This window comes from Sceloporus undulatus, chromosome 4 (assembly GCF_019175285.1).
Source record: "Sceloporus undulatus isolate JIND9_A2432 ecotype Alabama chromosome 4, SceUnd_v1.1, whole genome shotgun sequence".
NCBI lineage: Eukaryota > Metazoa > Chordata > Lepidosauria > Squamata > Phrynosomatidae > Sceloporus > Sceloporus undulatus.
The window spans coordinates 76,160,290-76,188,254 of record NC_056525.1 but is presented as its reverse complement, the minus strand read 5'-3'; the positions used below and the strand labels follow the sequence as shown (position 1 = coordinate 76,188,254).

Sequence of the window (27,965 nt, the reverse complement as noted above, 5' to 3'; positions counted from 1 at the left end):
TAATAATAATAATAATAATAATAATAATAATAATAATAATAATAATAATAGGATTTATTTATATACCGCCCAATAACTGGGAATCCGAGCGGTTTACAACAGAGGGGATAATAGACGGTTCCCTGCCCTTAGGCTTACAATCTAAAAGACACAACACAAAAGGAGAAGGGAATGGTGGTGGGAAAGGGGATGAGGTCCAGTGGTTCTTCTCTCCCTCTGAGGCCTGGACCAAGGCAGATGGACCAGAGGGAGGGCTCTTCTTCAGGCTAGCTCTGATGGAGCTGGGCAAGCCTATTTTTTCCCTCACAGGCCGAAAGATACAGGTACTTCAGGCTATATTTCAGAGGAAGCAACTGGCAAAACTACTTCCAAGTATTCCTTGCCTAAGAAATCCGTATGATTTTTATTTTGTTTTATTTTTTTGGTGCTGTTTTTCTGAGTTTACTATTTTAAAAAATCCCTATGACATTTGTGGGGTTGCCATAACAGGTGACTTGAGAGCACATACACACACATACATACACACAATTTAAATAATATCCAAACCTCTGTTGGATGCATGTTTCAAGAATACAGAACCAGTGGTAACCCCAGATGTTGTTGGACCCCTAGCTCCCATCAGTCCCAGCCAGCATAGCCATTAATCGGGGATGATGCAAAGTAAAATCCAACAACATCTGGCAAGCCATCTATTCTTCACATTAATGTGTCCAGGATCTGTATAAGTTCTCAGCAGCCCACACACCTCACCTCCATTTCTGCATGCAGATTCACCAACTTAAAGAGCTTGGAAATTTAACTTTTTTGGATTACAACTCAAGTTCCCCATTGAGAGTCATTGTTTTCACATAATAAGTTATACTTTTATTATTCAAACTACAAAATACTGAGACCTGATCACCCCCCTCCATATGTGCCTTTCAGTTCCCAGTCTAATTCCAGTTTTTTCAATGGCTTGTTATCAATTAAATAAGCTTGTTCAATTCTATTATTTCCACCAAAATACATGGCCGATTTAGACAAGGGAGCAGATCGTGCAGCTTTGCAGATATTGTTGGACTTCAATTCCAAGCATGACTCACCCTTGGCTATGCTCGTTAGGGCTGCTGGGAACTCTAGTCCAACAACATCTGTAGGGTCACATCATTCTCACTCCTGATTTTAGGTGATGGCTTGTTATGTTAATTGGTTGTTGTTTTTTAAAAATCCCCAACCAGGTCGGTTGAATTCTGATGATAAAACTGTAGTTTAAAATGCTGAATTTAACCATCAGAGTTTGATATCCAAATCTGAACTGAAAGGTTTTACAATTAGTTGAACTTCAACATTTTGCAACATTTCATTTCAGTGCTCTAAAATGATTGGGGCTACATATCATTACAGCCATTTTTGTGCTCCTGAGGAATCACCCACAGGTCCTGCCACCACCAATAAAGCATGATGCACAGGCAACATGCACCTTGTGTCCCATCAGAATAATGTTCCCAGCTAGTTGTTGAGTGTAATTTGACAGGGAAACAAAGGGCCAAAACTCACTGCAGAAATAATTCAGTTTGAGATTACTTTATCTGCCTTAGCTCAGTGCTAGGGAATGCTGGGAACTGTATCTTATTGTGGCACTAGAGCTCTCTGACAGAGAAGGCTAAATGTCTCACAAAACTAGTTCCCAGAGTTCCCTAGCATTGAGCCAAGACAGTTAAAGCAGTCTCAAACTGGATTATTTCTGCAGTGTGTTTTGGACCAAAGCCAACAGTTCCCCACGTGCCATGTTTCCCCTTGGAATGTTTCATTTGAAAATTAATTTAATAATTTGAAAATTGGGAATTGAAAAATTAATTCACTATCATAAACATTAACAACTGAAATGATTTTATTCAGTAAGTTATTGTTAATCACTTCATTGATTAATATGTGAGTGCTGGTCAGGTCATGGAACTTACAGGAATAGCACAGAGGTTGCCACTATTGACCTTACAGGAGCACATTTTGTTACTAGCTTTTTCAAAGGAACTCTTTTTGTTCTTTTAAAGTTGTCTTCCTCCAACCTGGATCCCCACCCCCAATGACCTACAATGCTTATAATGGCATTATTCACTTGGAACTGTGGGAGACAAGCAAGTCTGGGTACTATGAGACTGGTGAAGGCTGTCCTATAGCAGGAGATCTTCCAACCTCTTCATTCCTTTTTGTAACTTATATCAAATGGTATCCCCATCCTGTCCCTAAAAGTTGTCTCTTCCTGTTCTTTAAAAACATCCAAATTACAGGTTTAACTTTGTTGTTATCTGTTTTCTTCATCCCCATCAGATCTGGGACCCTTTCACACTACACAATTATAGCACTATGGCTCCATCTGCACTGCAGAAATAAAATAATTTGACACCACTTTAGCTGTCATCAATCAATGCTATGGAATTCTGGGACCTGCTGTTTTGTGATATAATTAGCCTTCTCTGTCAAAATTCTGGTATCACAACAAATTACATATTCCCAAACTCCGCATTACTGAACCATGGCAGTTAGAGCTGTGTAAAACTGCATCATTTCTGCAGTGCAGATGCAGCCTATGTTTCTAATTGAAATGCCATTGCTGCATCTTATAGAATCGTGGGGTGTCTAGTTTGGTGAATACCAGATCTCTCTGGTTGAGAATTTTAGGTACGTAACTCTCGCTAAATTGCACACCCTCGGATTCCACAGGATGTTGCTATGGCAGTTACAGCAGATCCATAATGCTAAAATTATGTAGTGTGAATGGGCTGAAGTACCTTTGGTGAAAAGAGTCTTTTCAAGAACATTCTCAGGCTGTTTAACATATAGGCTCAGATGTGGAGAAAGAAATAACAGCATAACATAATAACAGCAGCAGTCCTGATGTGTCTTTAAATATAAATATACATGACTTGAAAACTTCTCACCAATTTAAATGAAAACCTTATCCTCCCTCAGGAGGATTTCAAGACCATCTCACCCTTATGTTGTTGTTGTTGTTGTTGACCACCTTCAAGTCAATTTCGACCCATGGCAACCTGTGAATGAGACATCTACAAGACTCCCTGTCCTCCACTGTTTTGCTTAGTTCCTGCAAACTCATACCCATGACCTCCTTAATAGAGTCCATCCATGTAGCATGTGGCCTTCCCCTCTTTCTGCTTCCCTCCACTTTTCCTAGCATTATTGTTTTTTCCAATGAGTTGTGCCTTTTCATGATGAGTCCAAAGTATGACAGCCTCAGTTTGGTCATCTTGGCATCCAGGGAGGTTTTTGACTTGATCTACTCTAGGACCCACTTGTTTATCTGTTGGACTGTCCATGGTATCCTCAGCACTCTTCTACAACACCACATCTCAAATAAATTGATTTTCTTCCTATCTTGTTTCTTGCCTCTCACTTTGTAGCAACAAACTTTAACATGTAGCAATTTGTTGCAGCCAGCTCTGTAGTGAGCCAATACAGTGGTACCCCGGGTTACGAAATTAATTCGTTCCGCGGTTAATTTCGCAACCCGAAAAACCTTCGTAAGCCGAATTGCCATAGTTTTGTTCTATCCCACAACATCAGCCACTTCTTATGGGCTAACCTTGCATAGCTAAATGCTCAGTTGAACTCTGTCAGGGCTACACTGGCCATTAATTATTACAAGCATCGCCTAAACTTGTCCATCTCCTCTAAGTGCCTAGCTTTAATGGATCTGGTCTCAAATACAGGGATAGAGATTATGGTATTTGGCTACTGATGCAAATTTCAGTTTGTGTATTTTAGAAAGTAATGCCAGTTGCAGACCATCTTTTCCTTTATATGGCTATTCTTTTGGCACTGCCTTCAGAAATGCACAATAACACCTTCTCAGTCTTGAGAATTTGGTGGAGACCTTGCCATCCCTTTGCTTCTTCAAGCTGAAGCGGAGTAAGGCTCACTCAGAAAATGACATGCTATAGCTTGAGATGAGCAATTTATGGCCATCCACATGTTGCTGGACTGCAGTTCTCATCAGACCTAGGCAGCATAGCCAATGAGGAGAGATTATGGGAATTGCAATCCACCCTGCTATGGGTTATTGGCCTTCAACAAAGTTTACAGAATAACCAAGCCACATCCAGCTAGAACAGGTGATACTACACTTGAGGAGAAAATATTCTGATGTGATATAATACATCCCTCTAGCTGGATTAAAACACATGTCTTTGAAGTAGTTGCTATTGAGCCCGCCTGTTTTAAGATGGAGCTGGGCTTTTTCTCCTGTCTCAGCATGTCTAGTGAAGATGCAAGGGGCATCCTTCTCCATAGCTCTATAGCTGCTCCCAGGATGAGGAGAGACTTAGGAAGCTGGGTATGTTTAGCTTCCTTGGAGAAGAGAAGATTAAGAGGCAATATGATAGGCCTGTTTAAATATTTGAAGGGGTGTCATATTGAGGCTAGAGCAAGCTTGTGGAACACAGTCCCTTGAAATGTGGTAGAGTCTCTTTCTTTGGAGGTTTTTAAACAGAGGCTGGGTGGCCATCTTTCAGGGGTGCTTTGATTATGAGTTCCTGCATGGCAGGATATTGGACTGGATGGGCCTTGTGGCCTCTTCCAACTCTTTGATTCTATGAATTCCCTTCCATAGGAGGTTTGCTTGGCCCCTCTCTGATCTCTTTCCACCAGCAGGTAAATGACTTTTCTATTTAGACAGAAAGCTTTCTTAATGAGGTGTGCTTTTCTTTTTTTAAAAAAATGTACCAGATGTGTTTTAAACCATTTTAACTTTGTACTTTTAAAATCTGTATTAGTATGATTTTTAGGTGTACTTTTTTGTAAATCGCCTGTGCTCCATGCCAGGAGAATGGTGGGTTGTATTAAATAGATACAAACATAACTCCTGGGGCTGATACTTAACTTCATCACTTCTCACATTTGATCAAGCTTTTAAAGTTCTTGGACAGGACTGGAGAACCTGTGGCCCTCCAAAGTCCTGTGAGTTCTTTTCTGCCGTAACTCAAAGGTCTTTCAAACTACACGAGGCATCTGTGAAATCCATATGGACATTAAATTTCCTTGACTTTTGAGAATCTCCCAGTGACCGCATCTGGGCTGACACTGCTTTAACTGCCCTGGCTCCATGTGGTGGAATTCTGGGGATGGTTAAAAAAAACCCAAACATTTAGGGGTAGCCATGCTGGCCATATAGGAAATCCAATAACTTCCATTACCTTTATGGGGCCACCCAAGATACACAGTTCCAAAGGGGAAGTTGCTGGCCTACAGATAGCCCTCCCTACCATCTGCACTAAGACCAGAAACAAAAATTGCAGGCCTATGACTAACATCTTCAACTTTTTTTTTGCAAAAGATGGGTTCCTCTTGAGATGCAAATAGACTTTAAATTTCCTGGTCTATAAAAATCTCCCTTCTGTCACATGGCCAGGAGGAAGAGGAGGAGCCTGCCTGCACTAAACATATCCTCCCAAGTATATCATCTTTATTAAGGACTGAAACAACATGTAGGCATTTGACTAACATTTCCAATTGTTTTATCCCCCTCCTGTTTGGTTTGTAACATCTTGCCTGAAGAAGAAGGCCATGGAGCTTCGAAAGCTTGCACCAAGTGCATTGTGCCTTGTCCTTTGTTGATTCTTGTCTTATTATGCAGAGGAGATAATCCTCAAACAACAGTTAGTTATATAAACATTTCCCATATTTGTATCCATATGAATAAACTGTATTTTATATCCTGGGTAACATCATTATATTACCTTTATACATCCAAAGGATGATAATAATAATAATAATAATAATAATAGTGTTAATTCTCATATCTCTGGTTTTTGTATCCATCTTTCTTTGTAATTTTTCTCCCCCCCAAAATTCCCATTCTTCCTCTATTTTTTCCTATTGGTTTCCCATCCAATGGTTGTGTAAGTTTATACATCTCTACAGCTTCAAGTGCTTTAAAGAGCCCTGTGTCCAGATCTGGGGCAAAATCACTGATGGGTTTTTGTTTGTATTTCGCCCCCTCCTCTTTGCCTGAGGAAGAAGCCAGGGTGACTTTTGAAACATGGAATTGTGCCTTTTGGGTGGCCCCACAAAAGTATCATTGTTTGGATGCTGTTGGATTTGCTATAGGGCCAACAGGGCTACCCCAAGATGTTACTGTTGTTGTTTACCATCCCCAGAATTCCACCGCATGGAGCCAGGGCAATGAAAGCGGTGTCAATCCGAATGGTTTCTCCAGTGTGGACTAAGGAGGGCCTCCAGCTAGAAAGGCTGCAAAGGTAAGCCCAGGGCTGCTTCTTCTTGAAGGTGAAGCTGGGCAGCCAATTCCCCCTCTGCAACGGTGGCTTGGCTCCTTTGCATGGCAGATGCTGATCATGTTGCTGCTGCTGCTGCTGCTGCTGCTGCTGCTGCTGGCCTTGCTCCTTTAAGGGGAGGTTTTCAGCACCGTCTCTCCGCCGGAAGCAGGCAGGGACGTCAGCTCCACTCCAGTGGAAAAGGTCCCTGGCTGGAGAAGGGAGAGGCGCCCTTGCCATGCTGGAGAGGACCGGAGTGCCTGGCTGGGCACCTTCAGGGAAGCCAGTGAGTAGATCCCCCTAGATCCCTGATCCAGGAGGGATCCCCCAGATCGGATCGATCCCTCCAGGATCCACTCTGCAGCGTCACTCAGCCACCCTCCTGTCCTTCGCTTGAGCTGCATCCACACTGGAGAAATAACCCAGTTTGGCACCGCTTTAACTCTTTTTCTGGCTTAAGGCTATGGAATTCTGGGAGCTGGAGTTTGTTGTGGGCCCGGAGCGATCCGCTCTGGGCCCCACAACAAACTCCAACTCCCAGAATTCCATAGCCATGAGCCAGAAAAAGAGTTAAAGCGGTGCCAAACCGGATTAGTCCTACAGTATGTATCCCCCCTCACAAGTTTGCTGCCTCTGCCTGTGATCTATATTTCAGGCTCCTCCTTTCACAGGTGGCCCCCCCCCCCCCCCCCCCCACCAACCCATAAAGAGGGTGATCAGAGGACCTCCTGTTCCAGGACAGGTCCTCCCTTTCTGTCTTCTCTCCAGGAGGAATTCCAAAATGTCCTCGCTTTGGAGTACAGCTCAGGAGCAGGAATTTACATTTCTGTTAGTGTTTTTAGTTTTTCTGTAGTCATGTTCTTCCATGTTTTCTCTCTTTCGAATATCCTCCGCTTTGCAGCACCTTGTCTTCCTTTGGGTTTAAGGGTATCTGCTCCCACTGCGCATAAATGTCCTGAATTATATTTAGGCTGAGGAAGGCAAGCGTGGAGTGTGACCCGCTGTTGGAAATGTGTCTGTGTTACACTGTGGGTCAAGATTTCTGCCAAGAAATCTTATAGCGCCTTTAAGAAATTTGTCACACAAAGGAGATCAGGAGTTTTATCTTGTGAATATCCCAGAAAAACAAGATTGCCCCAAACCCCGTCATTAAAGCGGTCATGAAGAAGTATTAAGACGCATCTTTTTTACTTTCAGGATTTCAGTGCCAATGCATTTCTGACATCACTTTATTTGTGCAATTGCGTGGGATAATCATTCAAGCAATTACTTGCTGTTTCCACTTTAAATATGCTTTAATCTCTCTTTAATGCCGAAATCAGCCCCAGTGTGATAAACTTTTTTAAGACCAACTGAAAGAGAGAAGTTGGCAGCATGAGCTTTCCGTGAGAGAGCACACACTTTGTCTGCCAAAGACCCCAGGTTCAATCTCTGGTATTGAAAGGTAAGGCTGGCAAAGACCCCTATTTGCAGCCTTAAAGAATCGCTGCCAACCTGTGGATGAAGGGTGGGTCAACCATGCCATGTTAGAAAGCAACTCTCAGCGCAACAAGTAGGCTTCTCATTTCCCACCTGCTGTAGACCAGAGATTGTCAGCTTTGGTCCTCTATGTGTTTTAGACTTCATCCTCCAGAAGCCCTGGTCGAAAGCTCATGCCACCAACTTCTCTCTTTCAGTTCGTCTCAAAGGCTCTACAAGATCACTTTGCAGACTGTTGAAGATAGGGGATGATGGAATATAATATCATTCTCCAGCTTCGCTTTGGCTTTTCAACTTTCAACATGAAAAATATGGCTGTTTAGTAAGTCATTGTTTCATAAGCTTTGTTTTTTTATGCAGGACCTATGGCCAGCCAAATGGCTCAGGAAAGCAATTGCTTGCAGGTTCCACCCCAATCCCTCCTGTTTTAAGATTAGGGGTAGGGAATTTGTCCTTGGGTTAAGCCGATTATATGTACTTAGGTGCTGGCAAAAACATGAGACACTTCCATCTGTTCATACTTACTTGCACCGAATCAGACCTCTCACCTACATAGCCCAGTATTGCCTTTAGCTGCTCTTCTCAGGCTTTCTGATGTGGAGGACCAGGAATTATTTTTTTTCCAGTATGCAATGGACTGATTTCTGCCCACTGGCTACAATTCTTTCTTTCTTTCCTGGAAACTTACCAGAGACCAACAACCAATGGTGCCATCCAGGGAACACCACTTTGTGGAACACTGATCAACAGAAATGGTACTCGGACTTTTGTCCTTCAAGTGTTTGGGACTTTTAACTCCTAGAATCCTTCATCATTGGACAAGCAGACCAGGGCTTCATATGGAGGACCAAAGTTGAGAATCACTGGCCTATAGCAGCAGTAGTAACCAGCAACCTGCTGGTTGTTGTTGAACTGCAACCCATCAATCCTAGTCAGTACAGCCAGTGCTGAGAGTTGCTTTCCAACATGGCATGGTTGATCCAGCCCTCTTCCACAGACTGGCAGTGATTCTTCAAGGTTGCAAGTAGAGGCCTTTACCAGCCTTACTGTTTGAGGGATTGAACCTGGGGTTTTAGCATACAAAGGGTATGCTCTGTCACTGAACCATGGTCCTTCCATTTCCTTTGTAGTGTAAAGTCACTGGAATGGGAAAGTGTGTACAGGTGAGTGAGATTATGAGAGCTTCACCCAATAGCTTTTGCATATTTGGGTAATTGACTGCTGTTTGCAGTAATGAGGGAAATTTATGTAGTGGTTCTCTTTCTGTTGAGGTGATGACCCAGAATGAAAAATTTAGAATTGGCTAGTTTATGCTTTTTTACTGGATCAGCTAGACTTCTTAGGCTGGGGATACTGCTTAAACAGCCTTCATGGATTTTTTTTCATATGTGTTTCTTCCTTTATCCAGTGGAATTCAACTTAATTTTGGATTATAAACTGCTTTAAGAATTGGGGGAAAAATCTATGTCAGAGAAGTGCACTTAAACACAGTTTTCAAAGTAGCCGAAAGGAAATTGGAGGAGGATTTTTTTATTTTATTTTATTTTATTTTATGGTTAACAGATCTAACCTGAAACCTACTGAAGACCTCCGCACCCAAGGGTTGATAGGCAAGAGGTTAGGTTTCCTTGCTCTACTGTGTATCTTTTTGAGGAGCAAGACAGAATACATTTGTTCTAATGGCTGTATCACAACCCCACCTCTTGTCCTGTACTTAGATGTTCTGTGGTGAGAGTCTCTAGCACCTACACAAAATATTTCATGCTTCTGAGCCCCCTGTTTTTGCACACTGGTGAGATTCTGCACATCATCAAAGTAGGCCTTGGGCAATAATAGATCCTTGTTCCTCTGCTTACCTTCTTCACCATGGTCCATCATTCCTCTGAACCTGCAAATGCTTCTACCCTGCTCCTTGCCAAACTATCACATTTTGTTAACTTCCACATACTGTAAGCAAAATAGATTATGTAAATTAAACATTTGTGCACACTTGCATTCCCCTCCCCCTCCAGAGTTTTCATAGGTCTTGAGCTGCTTTGTCAGAGAAGTGGGTCTTCAGACTTTCAGAATGGGATCTGGTCAGGTCTGCCTTTCAGCAATTCAATGGCTTCTCTTTTCTGTGCCTTGCCAGGTTATATTGATAGTGTGCAACTAGAGAAGAGCAGATGCTGAGAGCAAGTTCTTGCAGGTGTCCGCTACCAATTGTTTTGGCCTACTATGATGGATGAATGGAAACCCAACCAACCAGCCAAGCCATGGAAGAAGCGCAGCTGGTACCTGGCCTGGAAGTACAAGCTGACAAACCAGAGGGCACTAAGGAGACTGTGTCAGGTGAGAAGAGAACCTGTCCCTCTTTTCTGTTGCTCAGGTTACCAAAATGATAACAGGTCTCCATTTACATTGCAGAATTATAACATTATTATTTCACTTTAACTGTTGTGGTTTCATCCAGTGGAATCTGGGACCTACAGATTAAGGAGAGATGTTTAGAATTCTCAACCAGAGCACTGTAATGCCTCATGAAACTACAAACTCCAGGATTCCATAGGATGCAGTCAGAGCAGTTAAAGTGCACTAATAATAGCACTATAACAGAATAGTGTGAATGGCCACAGGTATAATGATCAATTAGGATTAGAGAAGACTGTGGGATTCAGATGCTCCTGCATTAGTGGGATGGGGGCACAGAAGAGCCATGCCACTCTTTTGCAGCAAAACCAATCTTGTGATTCCTTAAAAGGTGCCAAGTTTTATTTTGCTTAAATTTGGGGGGACTTTGTGAGATCCCTTTCATCATATCTGATGAAGGGGTTAGAATCCATGAACGTTTATGCTAAATAAAACATGTTAGTTACTGGAAGTGATGTGATACACTAGGATGTTTCTAAATTATGGCTCCTCTGAAATCAAGGAACTGAAAGTGTCTACTGTTACTGTGAACAGGAGGTGAGGATAAAAAGTAATTATTGGAGTAAACAATCTAGACATGAACAAGTATGTTCTCTAATGTTGCTCTTTAGAAAAAAGAATCTTGTGTTACTTTGCAAGCCAGCTACTTTATTGTAATAAATAAATAAATGTAGCATGGGCTGTTGTTCAAACAAAGGCGTACGCATATGAAAACTCATGTTATGCTAAGTATGGGTCAGCAAAATGCCATGGGATATTTTTATCTCTTTGCTGCCACAGACAAGTGCATTAGTTCTTCTGAAATGGTTTCTATGAATCATTTATATAGTATTTCAGGAGTTCTGTCCATTTAGCTCAGTTTCCTTGACCGCAAGCCAGTTGCGTGCACTTCAGAGGAAGTATTTAAGAAGGCACTAACAAAGGGCTATTCATCACTTCTACTTTGTGGCTACTGGTAAACTTTTGTGGGCTTTACCTATTTCATCTTACAGTCATATTTTTCAAACAGCGAGTGGAAACGGACCATGAAATTCTGTACACATGTTCTTGGAAGTAAGGCCTGTTGAGTTCATTGGGATTTATTCTCTTTAGGTGTATGACTGCAGCCACAAGAGCTGCTATCCATAGATGCCAAGTAGTTCTGATTATAAAGTAGGATTTGAGCCTGTGTCCATCAAGGCAGAATCCAAACACTCAACTTTCTGTCAATATTTTTTATTTATTTAATTTATATCCCATCTTTGTACTTGCACAGAACCCAAAGTGGCTCTTAACTGTATTAGTTCTTAATGTTTAAATGACTGCAGCTAAAGAGGAGTTCAGAGAATTTTATCATTGGAAGGAACCACAGGGGCCATCTAGGGATTGAACTCAGTGCTCTACCACTGAGCTGTGAGCCTTTCTCTAAAGCAGAGATGAACAACTGTGAATGGGGCCTCCCCCACACCCTCCAGGTTGCAATGGTGCCTTTTGATGCCTTGGCTGCCATTTTCACTGATTTTCAGACATTTTTTTCTTTATTTAATTATTTTTTCTTATTGGATGGCTTTGAGGGTTCTAGAGGGTTGGGTGAAGCATACCATCACATTTTCAAGTGGTTTGATGGGCTTTTGGCCAGTTTTCACGGAAGGGATAATCATCCAAATTTTAGCCCAAATTCTTTTTAAAATTTCTGTGGGGGTGGTTCGAGGATTGCACTTAGGGGTCCCAAAGGCCACACTTTGCTCATTTTTGCCCTACTGGGAGAATATAACTTTTGTTTTAGTTAGAATATTTATATTCCATCTTTCATCCAGAAAGGCTCCTAGAACTGCTTATTAATAAGATCTGTCCACATTCATAGAAACAGAAGCCCTATTCAGTCATTGTTGCATTTTTATTCCGTTCACAAGAGAAAAGAACATGCTAGCACCATCCTCTCCATTGTCACTTTTCTTACCTCATCCACATAGAAAGTGACACCTTCCATTATCCATGTATACTGTCTACTTGAGTTGGGTCCTCTGAAAATGAGAATTCCAGTTCACATGGAGAGCCTCCATCATGTAGGCAGCTGATGGAACTGCAGAGGTGGGAAAAGTACAAGTGTGCTTCCCTTCTCCTCACAGACTGAGTAAATACAGTTAGCTAACAACTGAACATGGCTAGTTATCTTGAATGAATGTAGAAACAGGTTCACATCACACATGCAAGGGCCAGCAACCCAGATGTCTTAAAGAATACTTGGTCTGGAGGGAGGACCTCTATTGTGGGGGACTTCAGGTAGGAATTCTGGCTTCAGAAGCTATACTATCTGGGGATAGTATGGGGTTCTGGTGTGCTTATAGAGGTGAGGGAGTTTTCACATTTTGGGAGGTTGGCCTGGGGGCAAAAAATGCCTGAAAATCATGCCAGTTAAAAAATTTGGAAGGACTAGTTCGGGGCTTCAAGGCTCACCAAAGTGGGATTCAGGGGCCGCATGCAACCCACTGGTCACATTCTGCCCATCCCTGGTTTGAGAGAAATTACTTTTTCTACATTATATTTTAACATTTTATTTCTTTATTGCAATTTCCAAATTTAGAGACATGCATCATCACGTAATCAATACAGAATGAACCCTTTCCCAATACCGCAGACCATAACTGTCAGTTTGTAAAGTGTTACTTAGGTTCCCCATCCCCCCTCTAATTACAAAGATAAATATTTTGGAAGAGACAGCATTTTCTTCATTACCAGAACAGCATCTTTTTAGTCACACACCTGGTTGAAATCTTGATTCACCAAGAAAAGTGCCACCACTTATTTATATATTTAAAATCAGTGCAACATTTTTGTTCTCATGATTTTGAGCTAATTCACAGAAGTTAAAACTAGCCACAAAATGGCAGTGAACCATAAAGTGGAACAGGAGCCCATTCACATTGCACAATCAGTAGTGGTATGATTCCACTTCCATGGTTCCATCCTTTTTGATTTCCCAGTTGTTTGTAGTCTGGTGAGGCAATGAAGCTGTCTGGTTGGGAATTCTGCATTCTAAACTGCAGTTCCCAGAATTCCATGGGACAGGGCCATGGCAGATAAAGCAGGATTGTAGGTTGCATCCGCCTTGCAGAAATAATTCAGATTGACACCACTTTAAGTCCCATGCATCAATTCTGCAGAATTCTGGGATTTGTCATTTGTTGTGGTACCAAAACTCTCTGATACAGAAGGCTAAATGTCTCACACAACTACATTCCCAGAATTCCATAGCACTGAGCCATGGTAGTTAAAGTGATGTCAGACTGAATTATTTCTGCACTGCAAATGCAGCCATAGAGCTATAATTCTGTAGTTTGAATAGGCCTCAGGTAACAAATAGAAGTACAGTTAACATGTAGTGTTAAAATATTTTAAAATGGGTGAACCGAACATTTGTGCTTGGTGCCTAATAATCAACAAAGCTGTTATACCTCCTTTGGGAAGGCATCCAATAGGTGAGCCCCCACAATCTCATAGATGAATGCAGCTGTTGTGCCTGAACCTTCACAATTGACCTCTGGTCAATTAGTCTTGATGTTTGTCCACCAGAAGAGAGGTGCTCATAATAGAGGAAGTTCATTGTGAAGCCTATTCAACTAATCCCTTATCAACTATGGCCCCATACAGACAGGCCAAAATAAAGCTGCTTCGGGTCACTTTGGAGGTATGCTGTTTTAATGGTGCATGTGTCCTAAGAGTCCGGAAGCCACGCCAAAGCCACGATCCAGTCCTAAGGACTGGAGTGCAGCTTTGGTGCAGCATCCAGACTCTTAGGATGCATGCATCATTTAAACAGCATACCTCCAAAGTGACCCAAAGCAGCTTTATTTTGGCAGTCTGTATGGGGCCTATGACAATGCACATGCCTTTTAAAACATACATAAAAAGGTTTGTGAATTTGCAACATGGTGCATGTTTTCTTTCAACTTGTCAATTTCTCCTTTTTGCCTGTTATTTCTAATGGATTTCAGATGAGAGGTGGAACAAAAGAGGAAAGGAGGGAATGTGGCTTCTTTGAAATAGACTCTCATCTTGATTCTTTGTGATGCTTCTATTTAATTATTTCCCCCATATATTTTTAGCTGCTCTAATTGGCTCTCTGTTCCCTTTAGCATGGCTCGTAGAAGAGATCTATTTATGTAATGGGAGATTGCTACAAAAATGCTAGCAAATGAAAACTTATGAAGACGTTCAGGAAGGAAAGTGCTGTTTTCATTCACATAATCATTCATATAATTCCTTGCTTCTTTAGATGCTGAAGAAGAAGGTGAAGTAAAATAGTGACTGCAGTAAGACAAGGAGTCCATGCTCGATGTGGCAGGGAATGGAAAGCCAGAGTGGTGAAGTACCTACACTGAAGATCTAGGCTGAAATCCCCAAAGAGCCATGGAGCTCATTGAGTGACTTTTGACCTCTTTCTCTCAGCCTGGCTTACCTCAAAGGGCTATTGTGAGAATTAAATAAGGGAGAAGAGTCATATATGCATATTGTTTGTTATTTGCTGCCCTCGAGTCTGCTTTGACTCATGTGTTAGTGTATGAGACATCTCCAAGCCCCTCTGCCCTCAACCTCATATATGTTACCATCAGTTTATTGGAGGAAATACATATGTGGAGGGCATGGCTCTCAATGTCCATTGGCTGGCAGAAGTGGCAGGGGAGCAAAGTGTACCCTTAATTCTCAGGTTTCCTGATCAAAATTTGTATCCACCACTTACTCTACTTTCCTTGAGCTGATCGTTTAAGATCTGGAGTCAGTGGACCTGTAGTAAGACAGCAACTTGAGGTTTTCTTTGAAAGTAAAATGATGATACAGGCCTTGCTCAAATGCTCCTTGTCCCCTGTTGTTTGCTTGTGGGAGTACATGCGAACTCTGGTGAGATCTCTGTTCTTTGAAGATTGTGTGGAGGTGGCGTTGCAGCCATTGTGACTATCATTGTAGAACCATGAGAAAGTCAAAGCAGCTCTGTGCCCAGTTTTTATGTGATTCTGGATGGGTTGCAAGGTGGCTAGTGTCTCTGTGTGTTCCACTCTGGTTCTGAAGTGAATCATGGGTTCTTAGAGAAAGTATGGTCCTTTTCCCCATCCCTACTTTGTAATCAAATTTCTTTAAAACCTTGCTTAATTTTTTTAAGCTCTCCTTGCATGCATTCTCCCATGCCCAGGGTAATAACAAGACTGTAGAAGAGTGTGGAATAGAAAATGGCTTTCCCAATCTCCAAACTGTTCAAATGTGTTTTGTTTATAAACTACACATTGACCTCAGAGACTAATAATGAATTTCTCAAGCATTTTGTCTTCAGAAATCCCAGAAAAGGAAATAATCTACCCGACTTCTCTCCTACTCACAAAGAATCTAGAATACAATACAGAGACATGACAAATAGATTTCAATATCTTTTGTGGATCCTATATCTCAAAATAGTAAGTTTAATACAAAGCTGTCAATGTTGTGAGAAAAGCTGACACCTTAATTGCACACAGAACAGGCTCTTCAGGTTCAGGTTCCCATAGAAACTCATATTGTCCTATATTTCTGTATCCTAGGAGGGTTGATCATTAGAGCACCATCTTACGTGTTATGGCAATGTGACATTCCTGCAAACCCTACTCCATAATAAAGTAATGGAAACAATGGTGGGGATAGGGCTGCTCCCACTGAGATAAATCTGAAACAAAGGGCGTATCTCTTTCTCTCTGTGCAATCTAAATGACAGTTAAAAAAAAGAAATTGTTTCTATCATCTGGACTGTATAGACTACATAAGTGTCTGAATTATAAGTGATATAGTTACTGTGGGTTTTGGATGTGTTACTAGTCTGAGCAGGAAGGGAACTAAACATGCTGTAGAGCCCTACAACTTAGTACTGAGTTCTAATGGATAAAAGCTTAAGCCACATAATACTTGTTACATTTAAAATAAGAGTCAGTGTCATATAATGGTTTGAGAGTTGGACTAGGACTCCAGGAGACCAGAGCTTAAATCCCTTTTCAGCCATTCAAACCCACTAGGTGACCTTGTGCAAGTCACACTCTCTTAGCTTCAGAGGAAGGCAGTGGCAACCCTCCTTATAATATTGCTGTGAAAACCCTAGAATTGGCTTGCCATACGTTAATTTGAAGGCACATGATAACAGCAAATATTTAATGTGCCACAAGGCTTCTGGGTTGTTGGGTTGTAGTTGTTTGCTGCAGTAGATAGTTTCTAAGTGAGAACTAAGTGAGGTTCTGTTGAAGGGAGTTCCATTTAAATGTTTGCAAGGAAATTGTGTTGCTTTGGGGGACAGCTTGGCCATTTTAAGTAACCAAGGCACATTTGTTTTGCAAATAGATTCTGCTTAAACTTAATGATGTTTAACAACTGCTACATAACTGAAACCTTTTCTAGGCCAAGCAGTTATTCTAACTTTTCATTCTCAGTGCTATTATTCAGTAAATGACTGGGGTTATGTGGCACTATATGAATCTCCTCATAGTAACTGTTCTTCCTTTTCTCACAGTACCTCAAGCTTTGTCATCATACACTGTCCTTAGATCAGTTGGTTGCAGGTAACAGATGTATTTGACAACCCATAAGGTTACTGAGACATGACAGAACTAAGACTGTCAATGGCTGCTAGTTTTAATACCTTTAACAGCACAGGCAGTATACCTCTGTGTAACAATTACATTGGGGGACATGAGTGGCAAAGTGCTGTTGTTCTCATGGCCTGCCTATGAGTGTCCTACAGGCATCTGGTTGGCCTTTATGGGCACAGAATGCAGGACCAGAGAGTTGTTTGGCTTGATCCACTTTTGTCTTATAAGGCAAAAGAGCCCGGCAGTAGGAATCGAAATTCTCAATTTCCCCATTCAACAGATGTTTGAGGAAAATATGTTTCTATTTTTTCCTGTAATGTCAAAATGTTTTGGGGGGGGGGTGTCTTGTAAAGGATGGAAAACTCACTGCAACATGTTTTAAAAGTTCACATTTTCAAGAAACTAAGATTTTGCTCAGAATTACACAGCTTTAGATCTGCATCTGGCTGTTTCATTTTTCACCATGTTTTGGGGAAAAGGGGACAAAGCAGCATAGGAATGGATGGATTAGATATCCACAGTTAATAAATCAAGATGTATTATATAGTGGACTTTGGGGACTGGTTTTCTAGTCTTGTTTGATAGAAGGGCCAAGGCATGCAAGAAAAGTTACCATCGCTGTCCTTTCACGCCTTCTTTTTTTCAGAGGAACAAACATGCACTATGCATAAAAGAAATAGACTTACTGTAGGGCTTTGTTTTTGAGGGGGAATGTAAATGTTAGCAGTTTCTTAGAGTGCATGATACAGCTTTCCAAGTTACATAAACAGTTGTTCCTTAGGTAATAAAATGTACAGTCTCTGTTCACCTGAGGTAATTTTACTGCAGTTTGTGCAGACACAAGGGACTGAAGATTCCATCAAATAACTGGTTTTCATTGACCCAAAATCAACTTGTAGTTTATGCTAGCCTAAAGTCATGTCAGTAGCAGACTGATGTCATATTATAAAATGACAGCTGATATATGTGGATTTCTACAAGTACAGTGTTGCCCATCTTGTCCAAGAATGTTTTTTGTAAGCTGCCTCCTGTGGCAGCAGTCATATAAATATTCTTGCAGCACCAGCTTAAGAGGTGCCAGAGATGTGCAGGTTTGATGTTAGGATTGTTGTTCTTGTTGATTTTAAAAAAGATCCCCTTGAGATCACCAGACTAGTTTGAATTCAGTTTTCTTACTCAAGGCACTCTTCTTGTCTTCACATTTTTCTCACTACTTTTCCTTTTGGTTTGGAGCAAGGTAGTCTGGATTTACTGGGAAACTTCTGCTTGGAATATCAGGTGGGCAGTAACATCTAAATGTCAAAAACAGGCTGCCTGTTTTGAAGCTAGTATGTTTATAAATGGTTATCTCCCTCCATCAAAACATCAACAACAAATTAAAAACCATTGGTCAAAGTTAGAAGAATACATCTCCGACTTATGTAGAATCCTTGTGAGGTCACTAACTGCTTTATCACACTAGGGGGCAAACAGGATTTAAACAAGAGTTAAACAGGAAATGCCATGTGATAAACATCAGGCATTTCCTGTTTAACTCTCGTTTAACTCTTGTTTAAATCTGTTTGCCCCCTAATGTGATAAAGCAGTTAGTTCTCCTAGATTTGAGTCATTTATTGTCTAGAGTTTGAACATTACTATTTAAAACAATTTCAAGAATCACTCCAAGCAGCATGGTCACTTATCAAGGTAACAGAAGGATTTGGGTCTAGGAGTGGGTGGTTAGAATCAAAGAAAGGAATTTTTCCAAGCTCTGGAATCAACACTGCTTGATAATGGAATGAACACCTTGTCTTTGTCACATGACTCTGGCCTGATTACCATCTCCAAATGCCAGCGTTTAACCTCTATAAAGAATCATTGTTTACTTGCTAGAGAGAACTAGAGATATTGGCTGTAGTTGGTACAGATATATCTTCCTGCTGTTCCATTCTCCAAAGGAAATGGAAACTGTAGTGGGACTGAGATGTTTTAAGAGGCTAAAAACTGCACTGTGAAGGCCAACCCTACCATTAGGCAGAGTGAAGCAGCCACCTTACTTGGCTGATGGTGAAACATCATTGGTAACCTATCAACATTCTACCTTTGATGGTCATTCTCCATTGTTGTAAATCAGAGTTGTCTGTTCTTCACCCTGTTCAGTGGTCTACTATCCTCAGGATGATGTGAGACACTACAGTATCCTTGCCAGTGTGGAAGTAAAATTCAGCCACCAGTCCAGTCAGCTTCTATATATGGAATAGAAGCAGCCCCATTTTGTTCTTTGCCTCAGGTATCAACATTTCTTGGGCTGTCCTTTCCCATCAGTGTCTAAGGCAAGTGTGAGAACATGCAGCCTTCTGGATGTTGGGAATACAACTCTCATCTTCCTTCACCTATGGCTGTGCTAACGTGTTGGTGGGAGTGGTGGTCTTCTAGAAAGCCACATATTGTACATTCCAGAATAGGCCCTGTGGGTATGAACTGAGGTGGTGGACACCACATTTCACTTGTGAAGAACTAAGTGAGAGGGATAGGAAAAGAATCCAAAAAGCTTTGTTCTGGTGTTTCATCAGTGCTACATCTTTGACTGGGAATGAAATGCAGCATCTTTCCAAAGCACTAGAATTTGAAGCATCAGATTTCCAAGGTTTTCCTTTCTATGTAATGATATGGAAACTTTTCCCTTGCAGATGGGGGCTGTAGTCTTTTTACTGGTAACTGTCATAGTGAACATCAAGTTGATTTTGGACACTAGAAGAGCAGCTTATGAAGAGGAGGAGTCTGCTCAAGATTATGGTGAGGATATGAAGGGCTGTGGCTGGGGACCTTTTCACAATTATAGCACTATGATTGCACTTTACCTGCCCTGGCTACATCTTACCAAATCCTGGGGGGTTGTAGTTTGATCAACACATGAGAGTTCTCTAGCTGAGAATTCATAATCCCCCTCCTTACACTGCAGACCCCAGGATTCCATATGATGGAACCATTACTGTTAAAGTAGAAGTGCACTCCTATAATAGGGTATTATAGGGGCAGGTGGGGCAAGCAAGCAGTCACATCATGGTACTTTCCAAATCTTCAAACCCATCCCAGACCTCTGGGAAGCCTGAATTAATAGATAAAATAGACTAGTAGAGAATCATTCTTAAAAGGTTATATTATACAATTTTTTAAACAGAGGAGAGTAATTTCATGGCACATCTATGTCACATAACACTAAATAGCTAGACTGAAATTTCTAAAGATGTGCACTTCAGGGTGAAAAAATATGTGTAGCACTCCTTTTAGAATAGGGATCTTTTGATTGTATGTATTTATTTTTAATATTTATTTTTTAAAATAAATCAAACCTCAGAAATTTATACACACACATTATACCTGTCTTTTCATGCTGACAATGTCTTCCAGTGAGGTATACAAAACAAAGCTTAAACACTAAACTAAACTAAATACGAGGCTGTAAAATTAAGAACAATGGCACTAAAAGCTTTCTGTTTGGGGCTGACGATCTTTAGAAGCCAAGTGAACTTTTCCTGTCAACCTAAAGATAATCGATTATGGATCCAGTCTAATTTCCTTTGCAAGGGATTTTCACACTCAAGGTTCTGGCATGGAAAAGGAGTTGTCTTGTGATCCCACCATTTTTGGTGGTGGGACAGAAAGAAGATTAATTTCTACAGGCAGACTTATATGGGAGGCATTGGTAAGAAGGTTAAAGCACAAGATGTTGTTTTTCCCACCCTAGATGAAGGCCTACAGAATCTGGAGATCCCACGCCGGCCTGTCAATAACAGGAAAGTTCTGGATATTGAGGTGTATTCGAGCCGCTCCAAGGTCTACGTAGCAGTGGATGGCACAACGGTGAGGGCGTGTGCTTTCAGCCAGAAGGAAAGATGGAATAAGCAGGAGAACAAGCATTTTCATATTTTACTCTAAAGCAAAGCACAGCACTCTTTTGAATCTGAGTTGCTTTTCCTGCTTTACATCTATGTGTGTTTACTCAGATGTTAATTCAGCTGTGTTCAGTTGAATCTGTTCCCTAGTAGTTGTACCTAGGATTGCAGCCTAAAATGATTTTGTCATATAGTTACACTTAATTGTTGTTTCTTATAGGAGTGTCTTTTTTAAAAACTATTACATGCATCTCTACTCCCATCCTCTTGACCGTAACAATCAGCTACATGCTGAATTGTTTCTATAAACAAGATGATGGTAAAAAGGCAGTTCTGTGGTCACTGAGGCGAGTATATCTGCACTGCACAGTTACCACAGTCTGATGTCACTTTAACTGTCATGACTCCATCGTCCTGAATCCTGAGAATTGTAGTTTGGTGAGAGAGCTAGAGAACTCTAGTTCTGTAGTTTAAGGGCATGTCCTAGAATTGTCTAGCTAACAATTCTAAGTATCTACCCAACCCAAAAAACCCAGGATACTGGAAAATGGAGCCATAGCAGTTTAGAATGGCATCAAATTGCTCTAACTGTGGTGTTTAGATGTACTCTGGTTTACATAACTTTAGCACATAATGAAGGAAGTTCCTGGAAGGAGGAGTAGTGATGGCTAGAAGGATTCAGTGTTATTGCAGTTCCTTTTGTTTTACAGGTTTTAGAAGATGAAGCACGGGAGCAAGGAAGAGGCATCCATGTGATTGTGTTGAATCAGGCTACAGTAAGTGATTGGGCTGAAAAGCAAAATCAGTGTTGATGTGTTGAAGGAAGTCACTCCTCTTATCCCCCACCCCCAGAAGCTGTGCATAAAGTAATTTACCTACAACTGAAGGAAGCAGGGCTGAAAACCTGTGATCTTCCATACTAGACAATAAATAAATACATCTGCCTTAAACAAATGATATAAACAGTACCTACATTGTATGATGTTTGAAACAGTATTACCATAAGACATCATTTTGTCATCACACATAGGCTATATACATACAGACCTTGCTACTTTTTGTGTCTCATGTTATGTCATGGTATGTTAAGTTTGGATGTGATTTAATACTCATTGTATATTGTTTATGACATATTAAAGCAGGGCTTACTCACAAATAATATCTAATGCAACCTTCTCTATGCATGAATAGGGTCATGTAATGGCAAAGCGGGTTTTTGACACCTACTCACCACATGAAGATGAAGCCATGGTCCTTTTCCTCAACATGGTAGCCAGAGGCCGAATCCTTATCTTCACAATTAAGGTAGGTGGAAGTTGGAGTCCTGTGCCTTCCTCCTTTAGAGGTATAAAATGCAGATGGTATTACCTTTTGTCTTAAAGATGTTAGCAATATACAACTATTCATTTTCACAACAAAATGTCTCTAACTCTGCAACTTGGTTGTGTGCCTTCAAGTCATTTCTGACTTGTCGAAACCCTAAGGCAAATCTATCAGGCAATTTTCTTGGCAAGATTTGTTCAAAGGGGGATTGTCTTTGCTTTTCTCTGAGGCTGACAGTCTGACTTGCCCAAAATTACCCAGAGGGTTTCCATGATTGAGCAGGGATTTGAACCCTGGTCTCTAGAGGCATAGCCTTGTGCTCAAACCACTACATCATGCTGACCCTCAACTCTACAGCTACTGACCTAGGATTTCCATAGTAAAAGTTGGATTACAGAATATGTTTCAGAACAGAGTCAGGTGTTAGGATGGTCTTTGGCAAATAGATTTTCAATCTTCAAAGTAAAAGATTCCTGATTAAAGACACATAGGTTCTGGGTGTCTTGGGAGTGGGGGAACCCATTGTCCCACCCTTCTGTTGAGAAAATTTGGGTATAGGTCAGATAATGTCTAGAACAGCAGATAGGGCTGCTCTTCCCTCGGACAGCTGACCTGATGGGAATTTGAATCCTCCCTGGGGTGGGGGACTTGATGACATTGCCTTCCTTCCTTACTGCTGTCAGTGACATCTCTGGTTATCTTGGCTTGAGCAAAAAGGGAGCTCTTCCCAGAAGCATCTTCTATCATTAGACAAAGTTAGAGAACCCCCTCAGCCCAATAATTTTGGGGTAACTTAAAAAGCAGCAAATGGATCGTTGTTTTTTTACTGCCAGGGTCAGAGAGGGGTTCTTTTGGGATTTTCTGCCTCAGGTTGGAAGAGCTGGAACCCATGCATACTAGACAATTGTAGCATTTTTATTCCATTTTAGTTGTCATGGTTCCCTGTGAAATCCTGGGGTTGTAATATGGTGAGACACTACAGCACTATGGCTGGGGATTCTAAATGTCCCTCTCTAAATTTCCAGTCCTAGGATTCTATAAAATGGAACCATGGCACTTAAAGTGGCATCATAGTGTTATAATTCTCTAGTATGAATGGCACCCTGGTTAGCACTGAGCATTATGGTTTTGAGGAAGGGGACACAGTGGCAGAGAGACACCATTTACTGCTTTATCTCAGGCTACATATTGCCATAGGCAGCCATGTCCCTTCAATAAATCCAAGAGAATAGGCATGCTCCTGTGATTACACACTTCTTTCATTGTACAGCTGAAAATTTATATAGATATTACACATATTATTGATAGATGCTGCATTCTTTTAGTCTGCATTCGATTTGCATAAGCCTGGCTCAAATCAATTCAAAGTGTTGTTGTATTTTTTGTTTGTTTGAGCTCACATTAACATTATTTCTTAATTATTTTTAAAAGAAGGATTTAGATTTGCTTTATAAAATACTTAAAAAAAAATACAAAACACCATAATGCCAGGCTCCCTTCACAAAGTTCTTAAACTAGAAAAAATACGCCTGAATCCAAGTGCTAGTCTTAGCTAAAGGAGAAACGGTGAAACTATGCAATTAACGTATCTGTTGCCTTATTCAGCACTTGACTAAGTGGGTCTCTTGTATTTGAGAAAAGCAACTGGATTCAGGCCAAAATTCTTGGTGTCTACAAGTTCTCGGACTAGAAAATACAGTTGTGAGCTATAGTTGATGGTTATAGCTGTCTTGTTCAGTGTAAGGCTGGAGCAAGAAGGGGAAAAAAGTGACACTGAAGGTTTGGTCTGTGGCCCTCTAGATGTTGTAGGATTGCAACTTCCAGCATTCTGCCTTTCCCTATATCTGCCTGCCTGAGGATTGAGGTCTACTGGAGGAGGCAGTGAGGTAGATACACTGTGTGAGGATGTGAGTGAGGGCCTTCTCAACCATGGCACTCCAATTGTGGAAAATGCCCTCTCCTTGGAGGCCTAATTGGCACCAACATTGGTTTCCTCAGTATTAGGTCTGCTGGTTAGGGCCAGCGGGAATTACAATCCCAACAGTTTCCAGAGATGGTCCACCCATATTCTGCTCTGGCTGAACTAACTGGCTGCAATTGTAGAATGATTCTTATTGACTTTCTGGTGCAGAAGTGAGGAAACTCTCCCCCCCCCCCCTTCAAGGACTATGTTCCTCAAGCACAGTCTGCCAGGAATAGTGTGCCTTTACTGACCAAAAGTGCACAAGGGCAATCATTTTCTCTCTATTTTTCCCAATGCTCTTTTGTGCATTCTCCTTTTTCTTCTCTGCCCTTCTCTGCCTTGTAAGCTGCTGCCACAGAGACTGATGACTCTTGCCAGTAAACTAAACAAATGATTTAGCAAGAGCTTTTCCCATTCTCTTTCCATCATTCTCTTTGTCCATGACTTGTTTCTTTCCTCCCCTAATCCTACTTCTCTCCTTCTCTCCTTACTTGCATGAAATTGTTTATCTCTGTCCTAATGTATTAAATACTCCAGAGGGTTTGAAGTACTACTATACTATGCTATGCTTTTTATGCTGTAAAATGTGTATCAGATGCCTGGAATATACTCTGAAACTGGAATCTTATAAAATGCTTATAAATAAAACATGCCATGCTGTTATAGTTGTAATCTTTGTGACTAGTTCAGAAATAAGGGAGAGGTCTCTTAGACCGTTTCTACTCCTGAAAGTAATAAAATATTATTCCAAAGATTGGAGGCAAGGAGATAATCATGTGTATATTGTAGCATTTATTTTCCTTCCTTTTCCAGGATGAGGGCTCCTTCCACCTTAAAGACACAGCAAAGAGTCTTCTGAAGAGCCTAGGAAGCCAAGTTGCTGCTTCCCTCAGCTGGAGGGACATGTGGACATTCGTGGGGAAGAAAGGAGGTCAGAATTGAGTCCTGGCATAAGTCTTGGCATAGGTTTCTCTCCAGGAGAGAAACAGGGTGAGGGTACCTAGTGGTCCAAAGGCAAGAATTTTTTAAAAGGAAGATACACAAGGATGATGAGACAGACACACATCTCTGCAGTAGGGTCTTTGTCTTCACTTCTCTATGGTACCTATACCTTTTCAACAGCTTAAGGAGAGCATGGGATACAGAAGACAGGCCTCTTGCATTGCTAATTATTGTCTGCGACTGAAAACAGATTTGTCTTTGTAGAGACATTCTTTCTTCTGCTACACAACTCTTTAAAAAGTTTTTTTAAGTCACTTCTGATCACTCTGAGAGGATGCTTTGCTGATCCTGCCTGTGCCCCCAGGAGATGAGGTGCATGGTGCCCAGAAAAAAAAAATCCAGAGTTGGCTCAGCTTCATTGTACAGTAATTCATCCAGCAGGATTCCTGTAGCAACAGCATTTGTCTCATGGCAGACAGGCACAATTAAAATTAACAGTGAGTGGTAAACTGTCTTCTGGCCTTGATGGTAATATGTTCTGTTACAGGTGAAGTCTATGGTGAAAAACATGCCAAGTCCCCAGTGCTTTCCTCATGGGGAGAGCCAGTGTTGTTGAAAACTGAAGTCCAACTAACCTCTGTAGAAGGTATGGTGTACTTGGTTATTTCTAGGAGATCTTGACATCCTGAAAGAACCTTGTTAGGCAAGAGACATGGGATGTCCCAATTAAACTTAGAACAGCAACATGATTGGGAAAGGCAGGTACTTAATGGACTTAGGAAATGGGAGACTCAAAACATCAGGGGAGTGAAGAAATCAAAATCTCAGATCAAAATAAATAAATAAATAATCCTATTATTATTATTATTATTATTATTATTATTATTATAATCACCTGAGTGAACAGGATTGTTTATATCAGAGTTTGGTGACCTGAGCAATATGCTTGAGACAGCAAGAACAAGAAGCCCTTAATTTGTGCTGTAGGCCAGTGGAAATAATTTCATGTAACTTTGTGGTCAGATTGCTATAGAAATTGCTGGGCCTGGAATAGGGATGCTTTCATTAGATCCTTTCTGACTGTAACTTTCTTTCTTTAGCCTTTTCAGTGCCTCATAGCAATGTTCTATTTGTTGTTTCCCTCTTGCCTTGGGGCAAATTCTTCAAAATTAATGGTGAACTCTCTAATCTGCCCCATTCTTTGGTGCTATGTTCAGAGGGAGTCTGTTTCTCACAGTACACTCTCACTGGCATGAACATGAAAAGTACAGGACTCTGTTTCAAAGTGTACTTGTATCTCAAACTTACTTTCCCACTTTCAATTGTACTCACAGATGCAGAATGCCACTGGCCAGATACAGAGTTGAACCGACGACGGAAAAGGTTTTGTAGCAAGGTGGAAGGTTATGGCAGTGTCTGCAGCTGTAAAGACCCTACTCCTATAGAATTCAACCCTGAGCCAGTGAGTAAATTTAACTCCCTTCCTCCATGAGAGAGGCATTGAGGAGAATGCACCTAAAGCCTTCCTCCAATCCCTCAGTCAATTGGGCAGTGTGTGGTGAGCACTGGACATGTTATGACTTATTTCAGCCTTTCTTGGCAGCTTCTAAAAGTGTAGGGCCATCTCACAAAGAGTGAGGCAGCCACCTCACCCAGCAGATTTGTGGGTGTTTTGAAAGGGCAGCAAATTTCAAAGTGAATTGCATTGTTCCTTTCCCTTTAATTGACATGAGATGGGGGGAGAGGTGCTTGTGGGATTGTCTACCTCATGCACAAAATTGGACTTGGGTACTATGGACTTAGTCCAGAGTGTGTGGTAAGGAAGGCAGTTTTTTTCTTCTGTGTCAGGTAGCAAAATGTCTCCAGTCAGTGCTGCCAATATGTATAATTAGCATGCTATTTTGGGGGAAAATGCCTTATATTTTTATATCAGTGCTGTAGCTCTTGGCAATTCTCTACATACCTCCATCATGTCCAGCCTGTTTATTTGTTTGATCACCTGCTTTATTTCCATTATTCAGAGCGATATCCCTTACTACCTTTCATATTTCTGCATCCTTTTCTGCAAGACCCTCAACTATGAGAAAAAACCCATCATTCTTGAAATGATCCAAAAAGAATTTCTTTTTTTAAAAAACTGTTTAAAAACTGTTGAAGAGAACCAATCTGAAACTGTTTCATCTGTTTCAATCACTAGCATAGCATTTGTTTTAATGATGAGAATGCTGGACTGGGACTTGGAAGATCCATCTTTTAGTCCATACTGAACCGTGAAACCCATTGGGTGAATTTAGACTTGCCCTAAATTTAGAATTTAGTCTTGTATGTCTTCCTCTCTCCCCACCTCAGAGGTGTTAGGAGGATAGATAAAATAGAGAGTAGGAGAGACATACGCCCATTGGAGAGAAAGGCAGAATATAAATATAATCAACTAAATAAAATGCATGAAAGCACCTATAATTTTTGGATATAGTTGTTTCTTTTATTCCTCCTATGAATGTTCCAGAGAATGGCAAATCAGCAATGGGTATGTGGGAAAAGGATGTGGATTTGGTTTGAACTTAATATCTTATGAACTTCCTTCTCTTTTAGCTCAAAGACAACAAGGTTTTTGATGTGCCCGTTGCTGTCATTGCAGGGAACAGACCCAACTACCTGTACAGGTCAGTGCTGGAATGGGATTTTCTTCATTAGCATGACAGTAGGTTAAATGTTTCCTGCACTAAACAAAGTAACCAGAAACAGAGAATCTCTTCTTGGAAAACAATACCTACATTCCTCTGGGAAAACCTATAATTCTGATGAACAAGAAAAGTCTTCAACCTTTTCAAAGTTTTATAATACATAATTTCAGGGAACTCTATGTCTATTGTGTACTGACTGCAAAATGTCACATTATTGGAGCAGTGGTATAGATTATATTTTTGTTTCATTTTATTTTGGTGGTTTGTTTCTTTAATCTTGCAATGTTGCACTGAAAAAGAATGCGTATAATGACACATACATGGCAGAGGGTTGGACTAGATAGCCCTTCCAACTCTATAATTCTTTTTAAAAGTATCTTTGCAAGCTCTGAAGTTTATTTTATCCCCATCATTAGAATCCAAAGCACCTGTAATGGTAATGC

At 41.0% G+C, this 27,965-nt stretch overlaps 2 protein-coding genes across 6 annotated transcripts in view; one reads left to right on the top strand and one right to left on the bottom strand.

The window, feature by feature from the left end:
* The window catches only part of LURAP1 (leucine rich adaptor protein 1), a 108,117-nt gene that overhangs the window by 38,821 nt on the left and 41,331 nt on the right, over window positions 1-27,965 (bottom strand). For both annotated transcript variants that reach the window (XM_042465055.1, XM_042465057.1), the window contains exons 2-3: window positions 21,842-21,947; window positions 12,094-12,216 (exon numbers count right to left, since the gene is read on the bottom strand). In XM_042465055.1, coding sequence (XP_042320989.1) covers window positions 12,094-12,123 — 30 coding nt within the window. In that variant the 5' untranslated portion in view covers window positions 12,124-12,216; window positions 21,842-21,947. The remainder of the gene's footprint in view (window positions 1-12,093; window positions 12,217-21,841; window positions 21,948-27,965) is intronic.
* Window positions 6,427-27,965, top strand: part of POMGNT1 (protein O-linked mannose N-acetylglucosaminyltransferase 1 (beta 1,2-)) — a 35,006-nt gene continuing 13,467 nt past the window's right edge. Inside the window, exons 1-12 of one of the 4 annotated variants that reach the window (XM_042465053.1) lie at window positions 6,433-6,552; window positions 7,943-8,067; window positions 8,876-8,908; window positions 9,877-10,076; window positions 19,405-19,510; window positions 20,463-20,578; window positions 21,321-21,386; window positions 21,802-21,915; window positions 24,710-24,827; window positions 25,386-25,484; window positions 26,173-26,300; window positions 27,431-27,501. In XM_042465053.1, the coding sequence (XP_042320987.1) occupies window positions 9,963-10,076; window positions 19,405-19,510; window positions 20,463-20,578; window positions 21,321-21,386; window positions 21,802-21,915; window positions 24,710-24,827; window positions 25,386-25,484; window positions 26,173-26,300; window positions 27,431-27,501 (932 nt within the window). In that variant the 5' untranslated portion in view covers window positions 6,433-6,552; window positions 7,943-8,067; window positions 8,876-8,908; window positions 9,877-9,962. Of the gene's footprint in view, window positions 6,553-7,942; window positions 8,068-8,875; window positions 8,909-9,876; window positions 10,077-14,409; window positions 15,581-19,404; window positions 19,511-20,462; window positions 20,579-21,320; window positions 21,387-21,801; window positions 21,916-24,709; window positions 24,828-25,385; window positions 25,485-26,172; window positions 26,301-27,430; window positions 27,502-27,965 lie in introns of those variants that run through there. The other 3 variants (XM_042465051.1, XM_042465052.1, XM_042465050.1) reach the window with 3 other exon arrangements.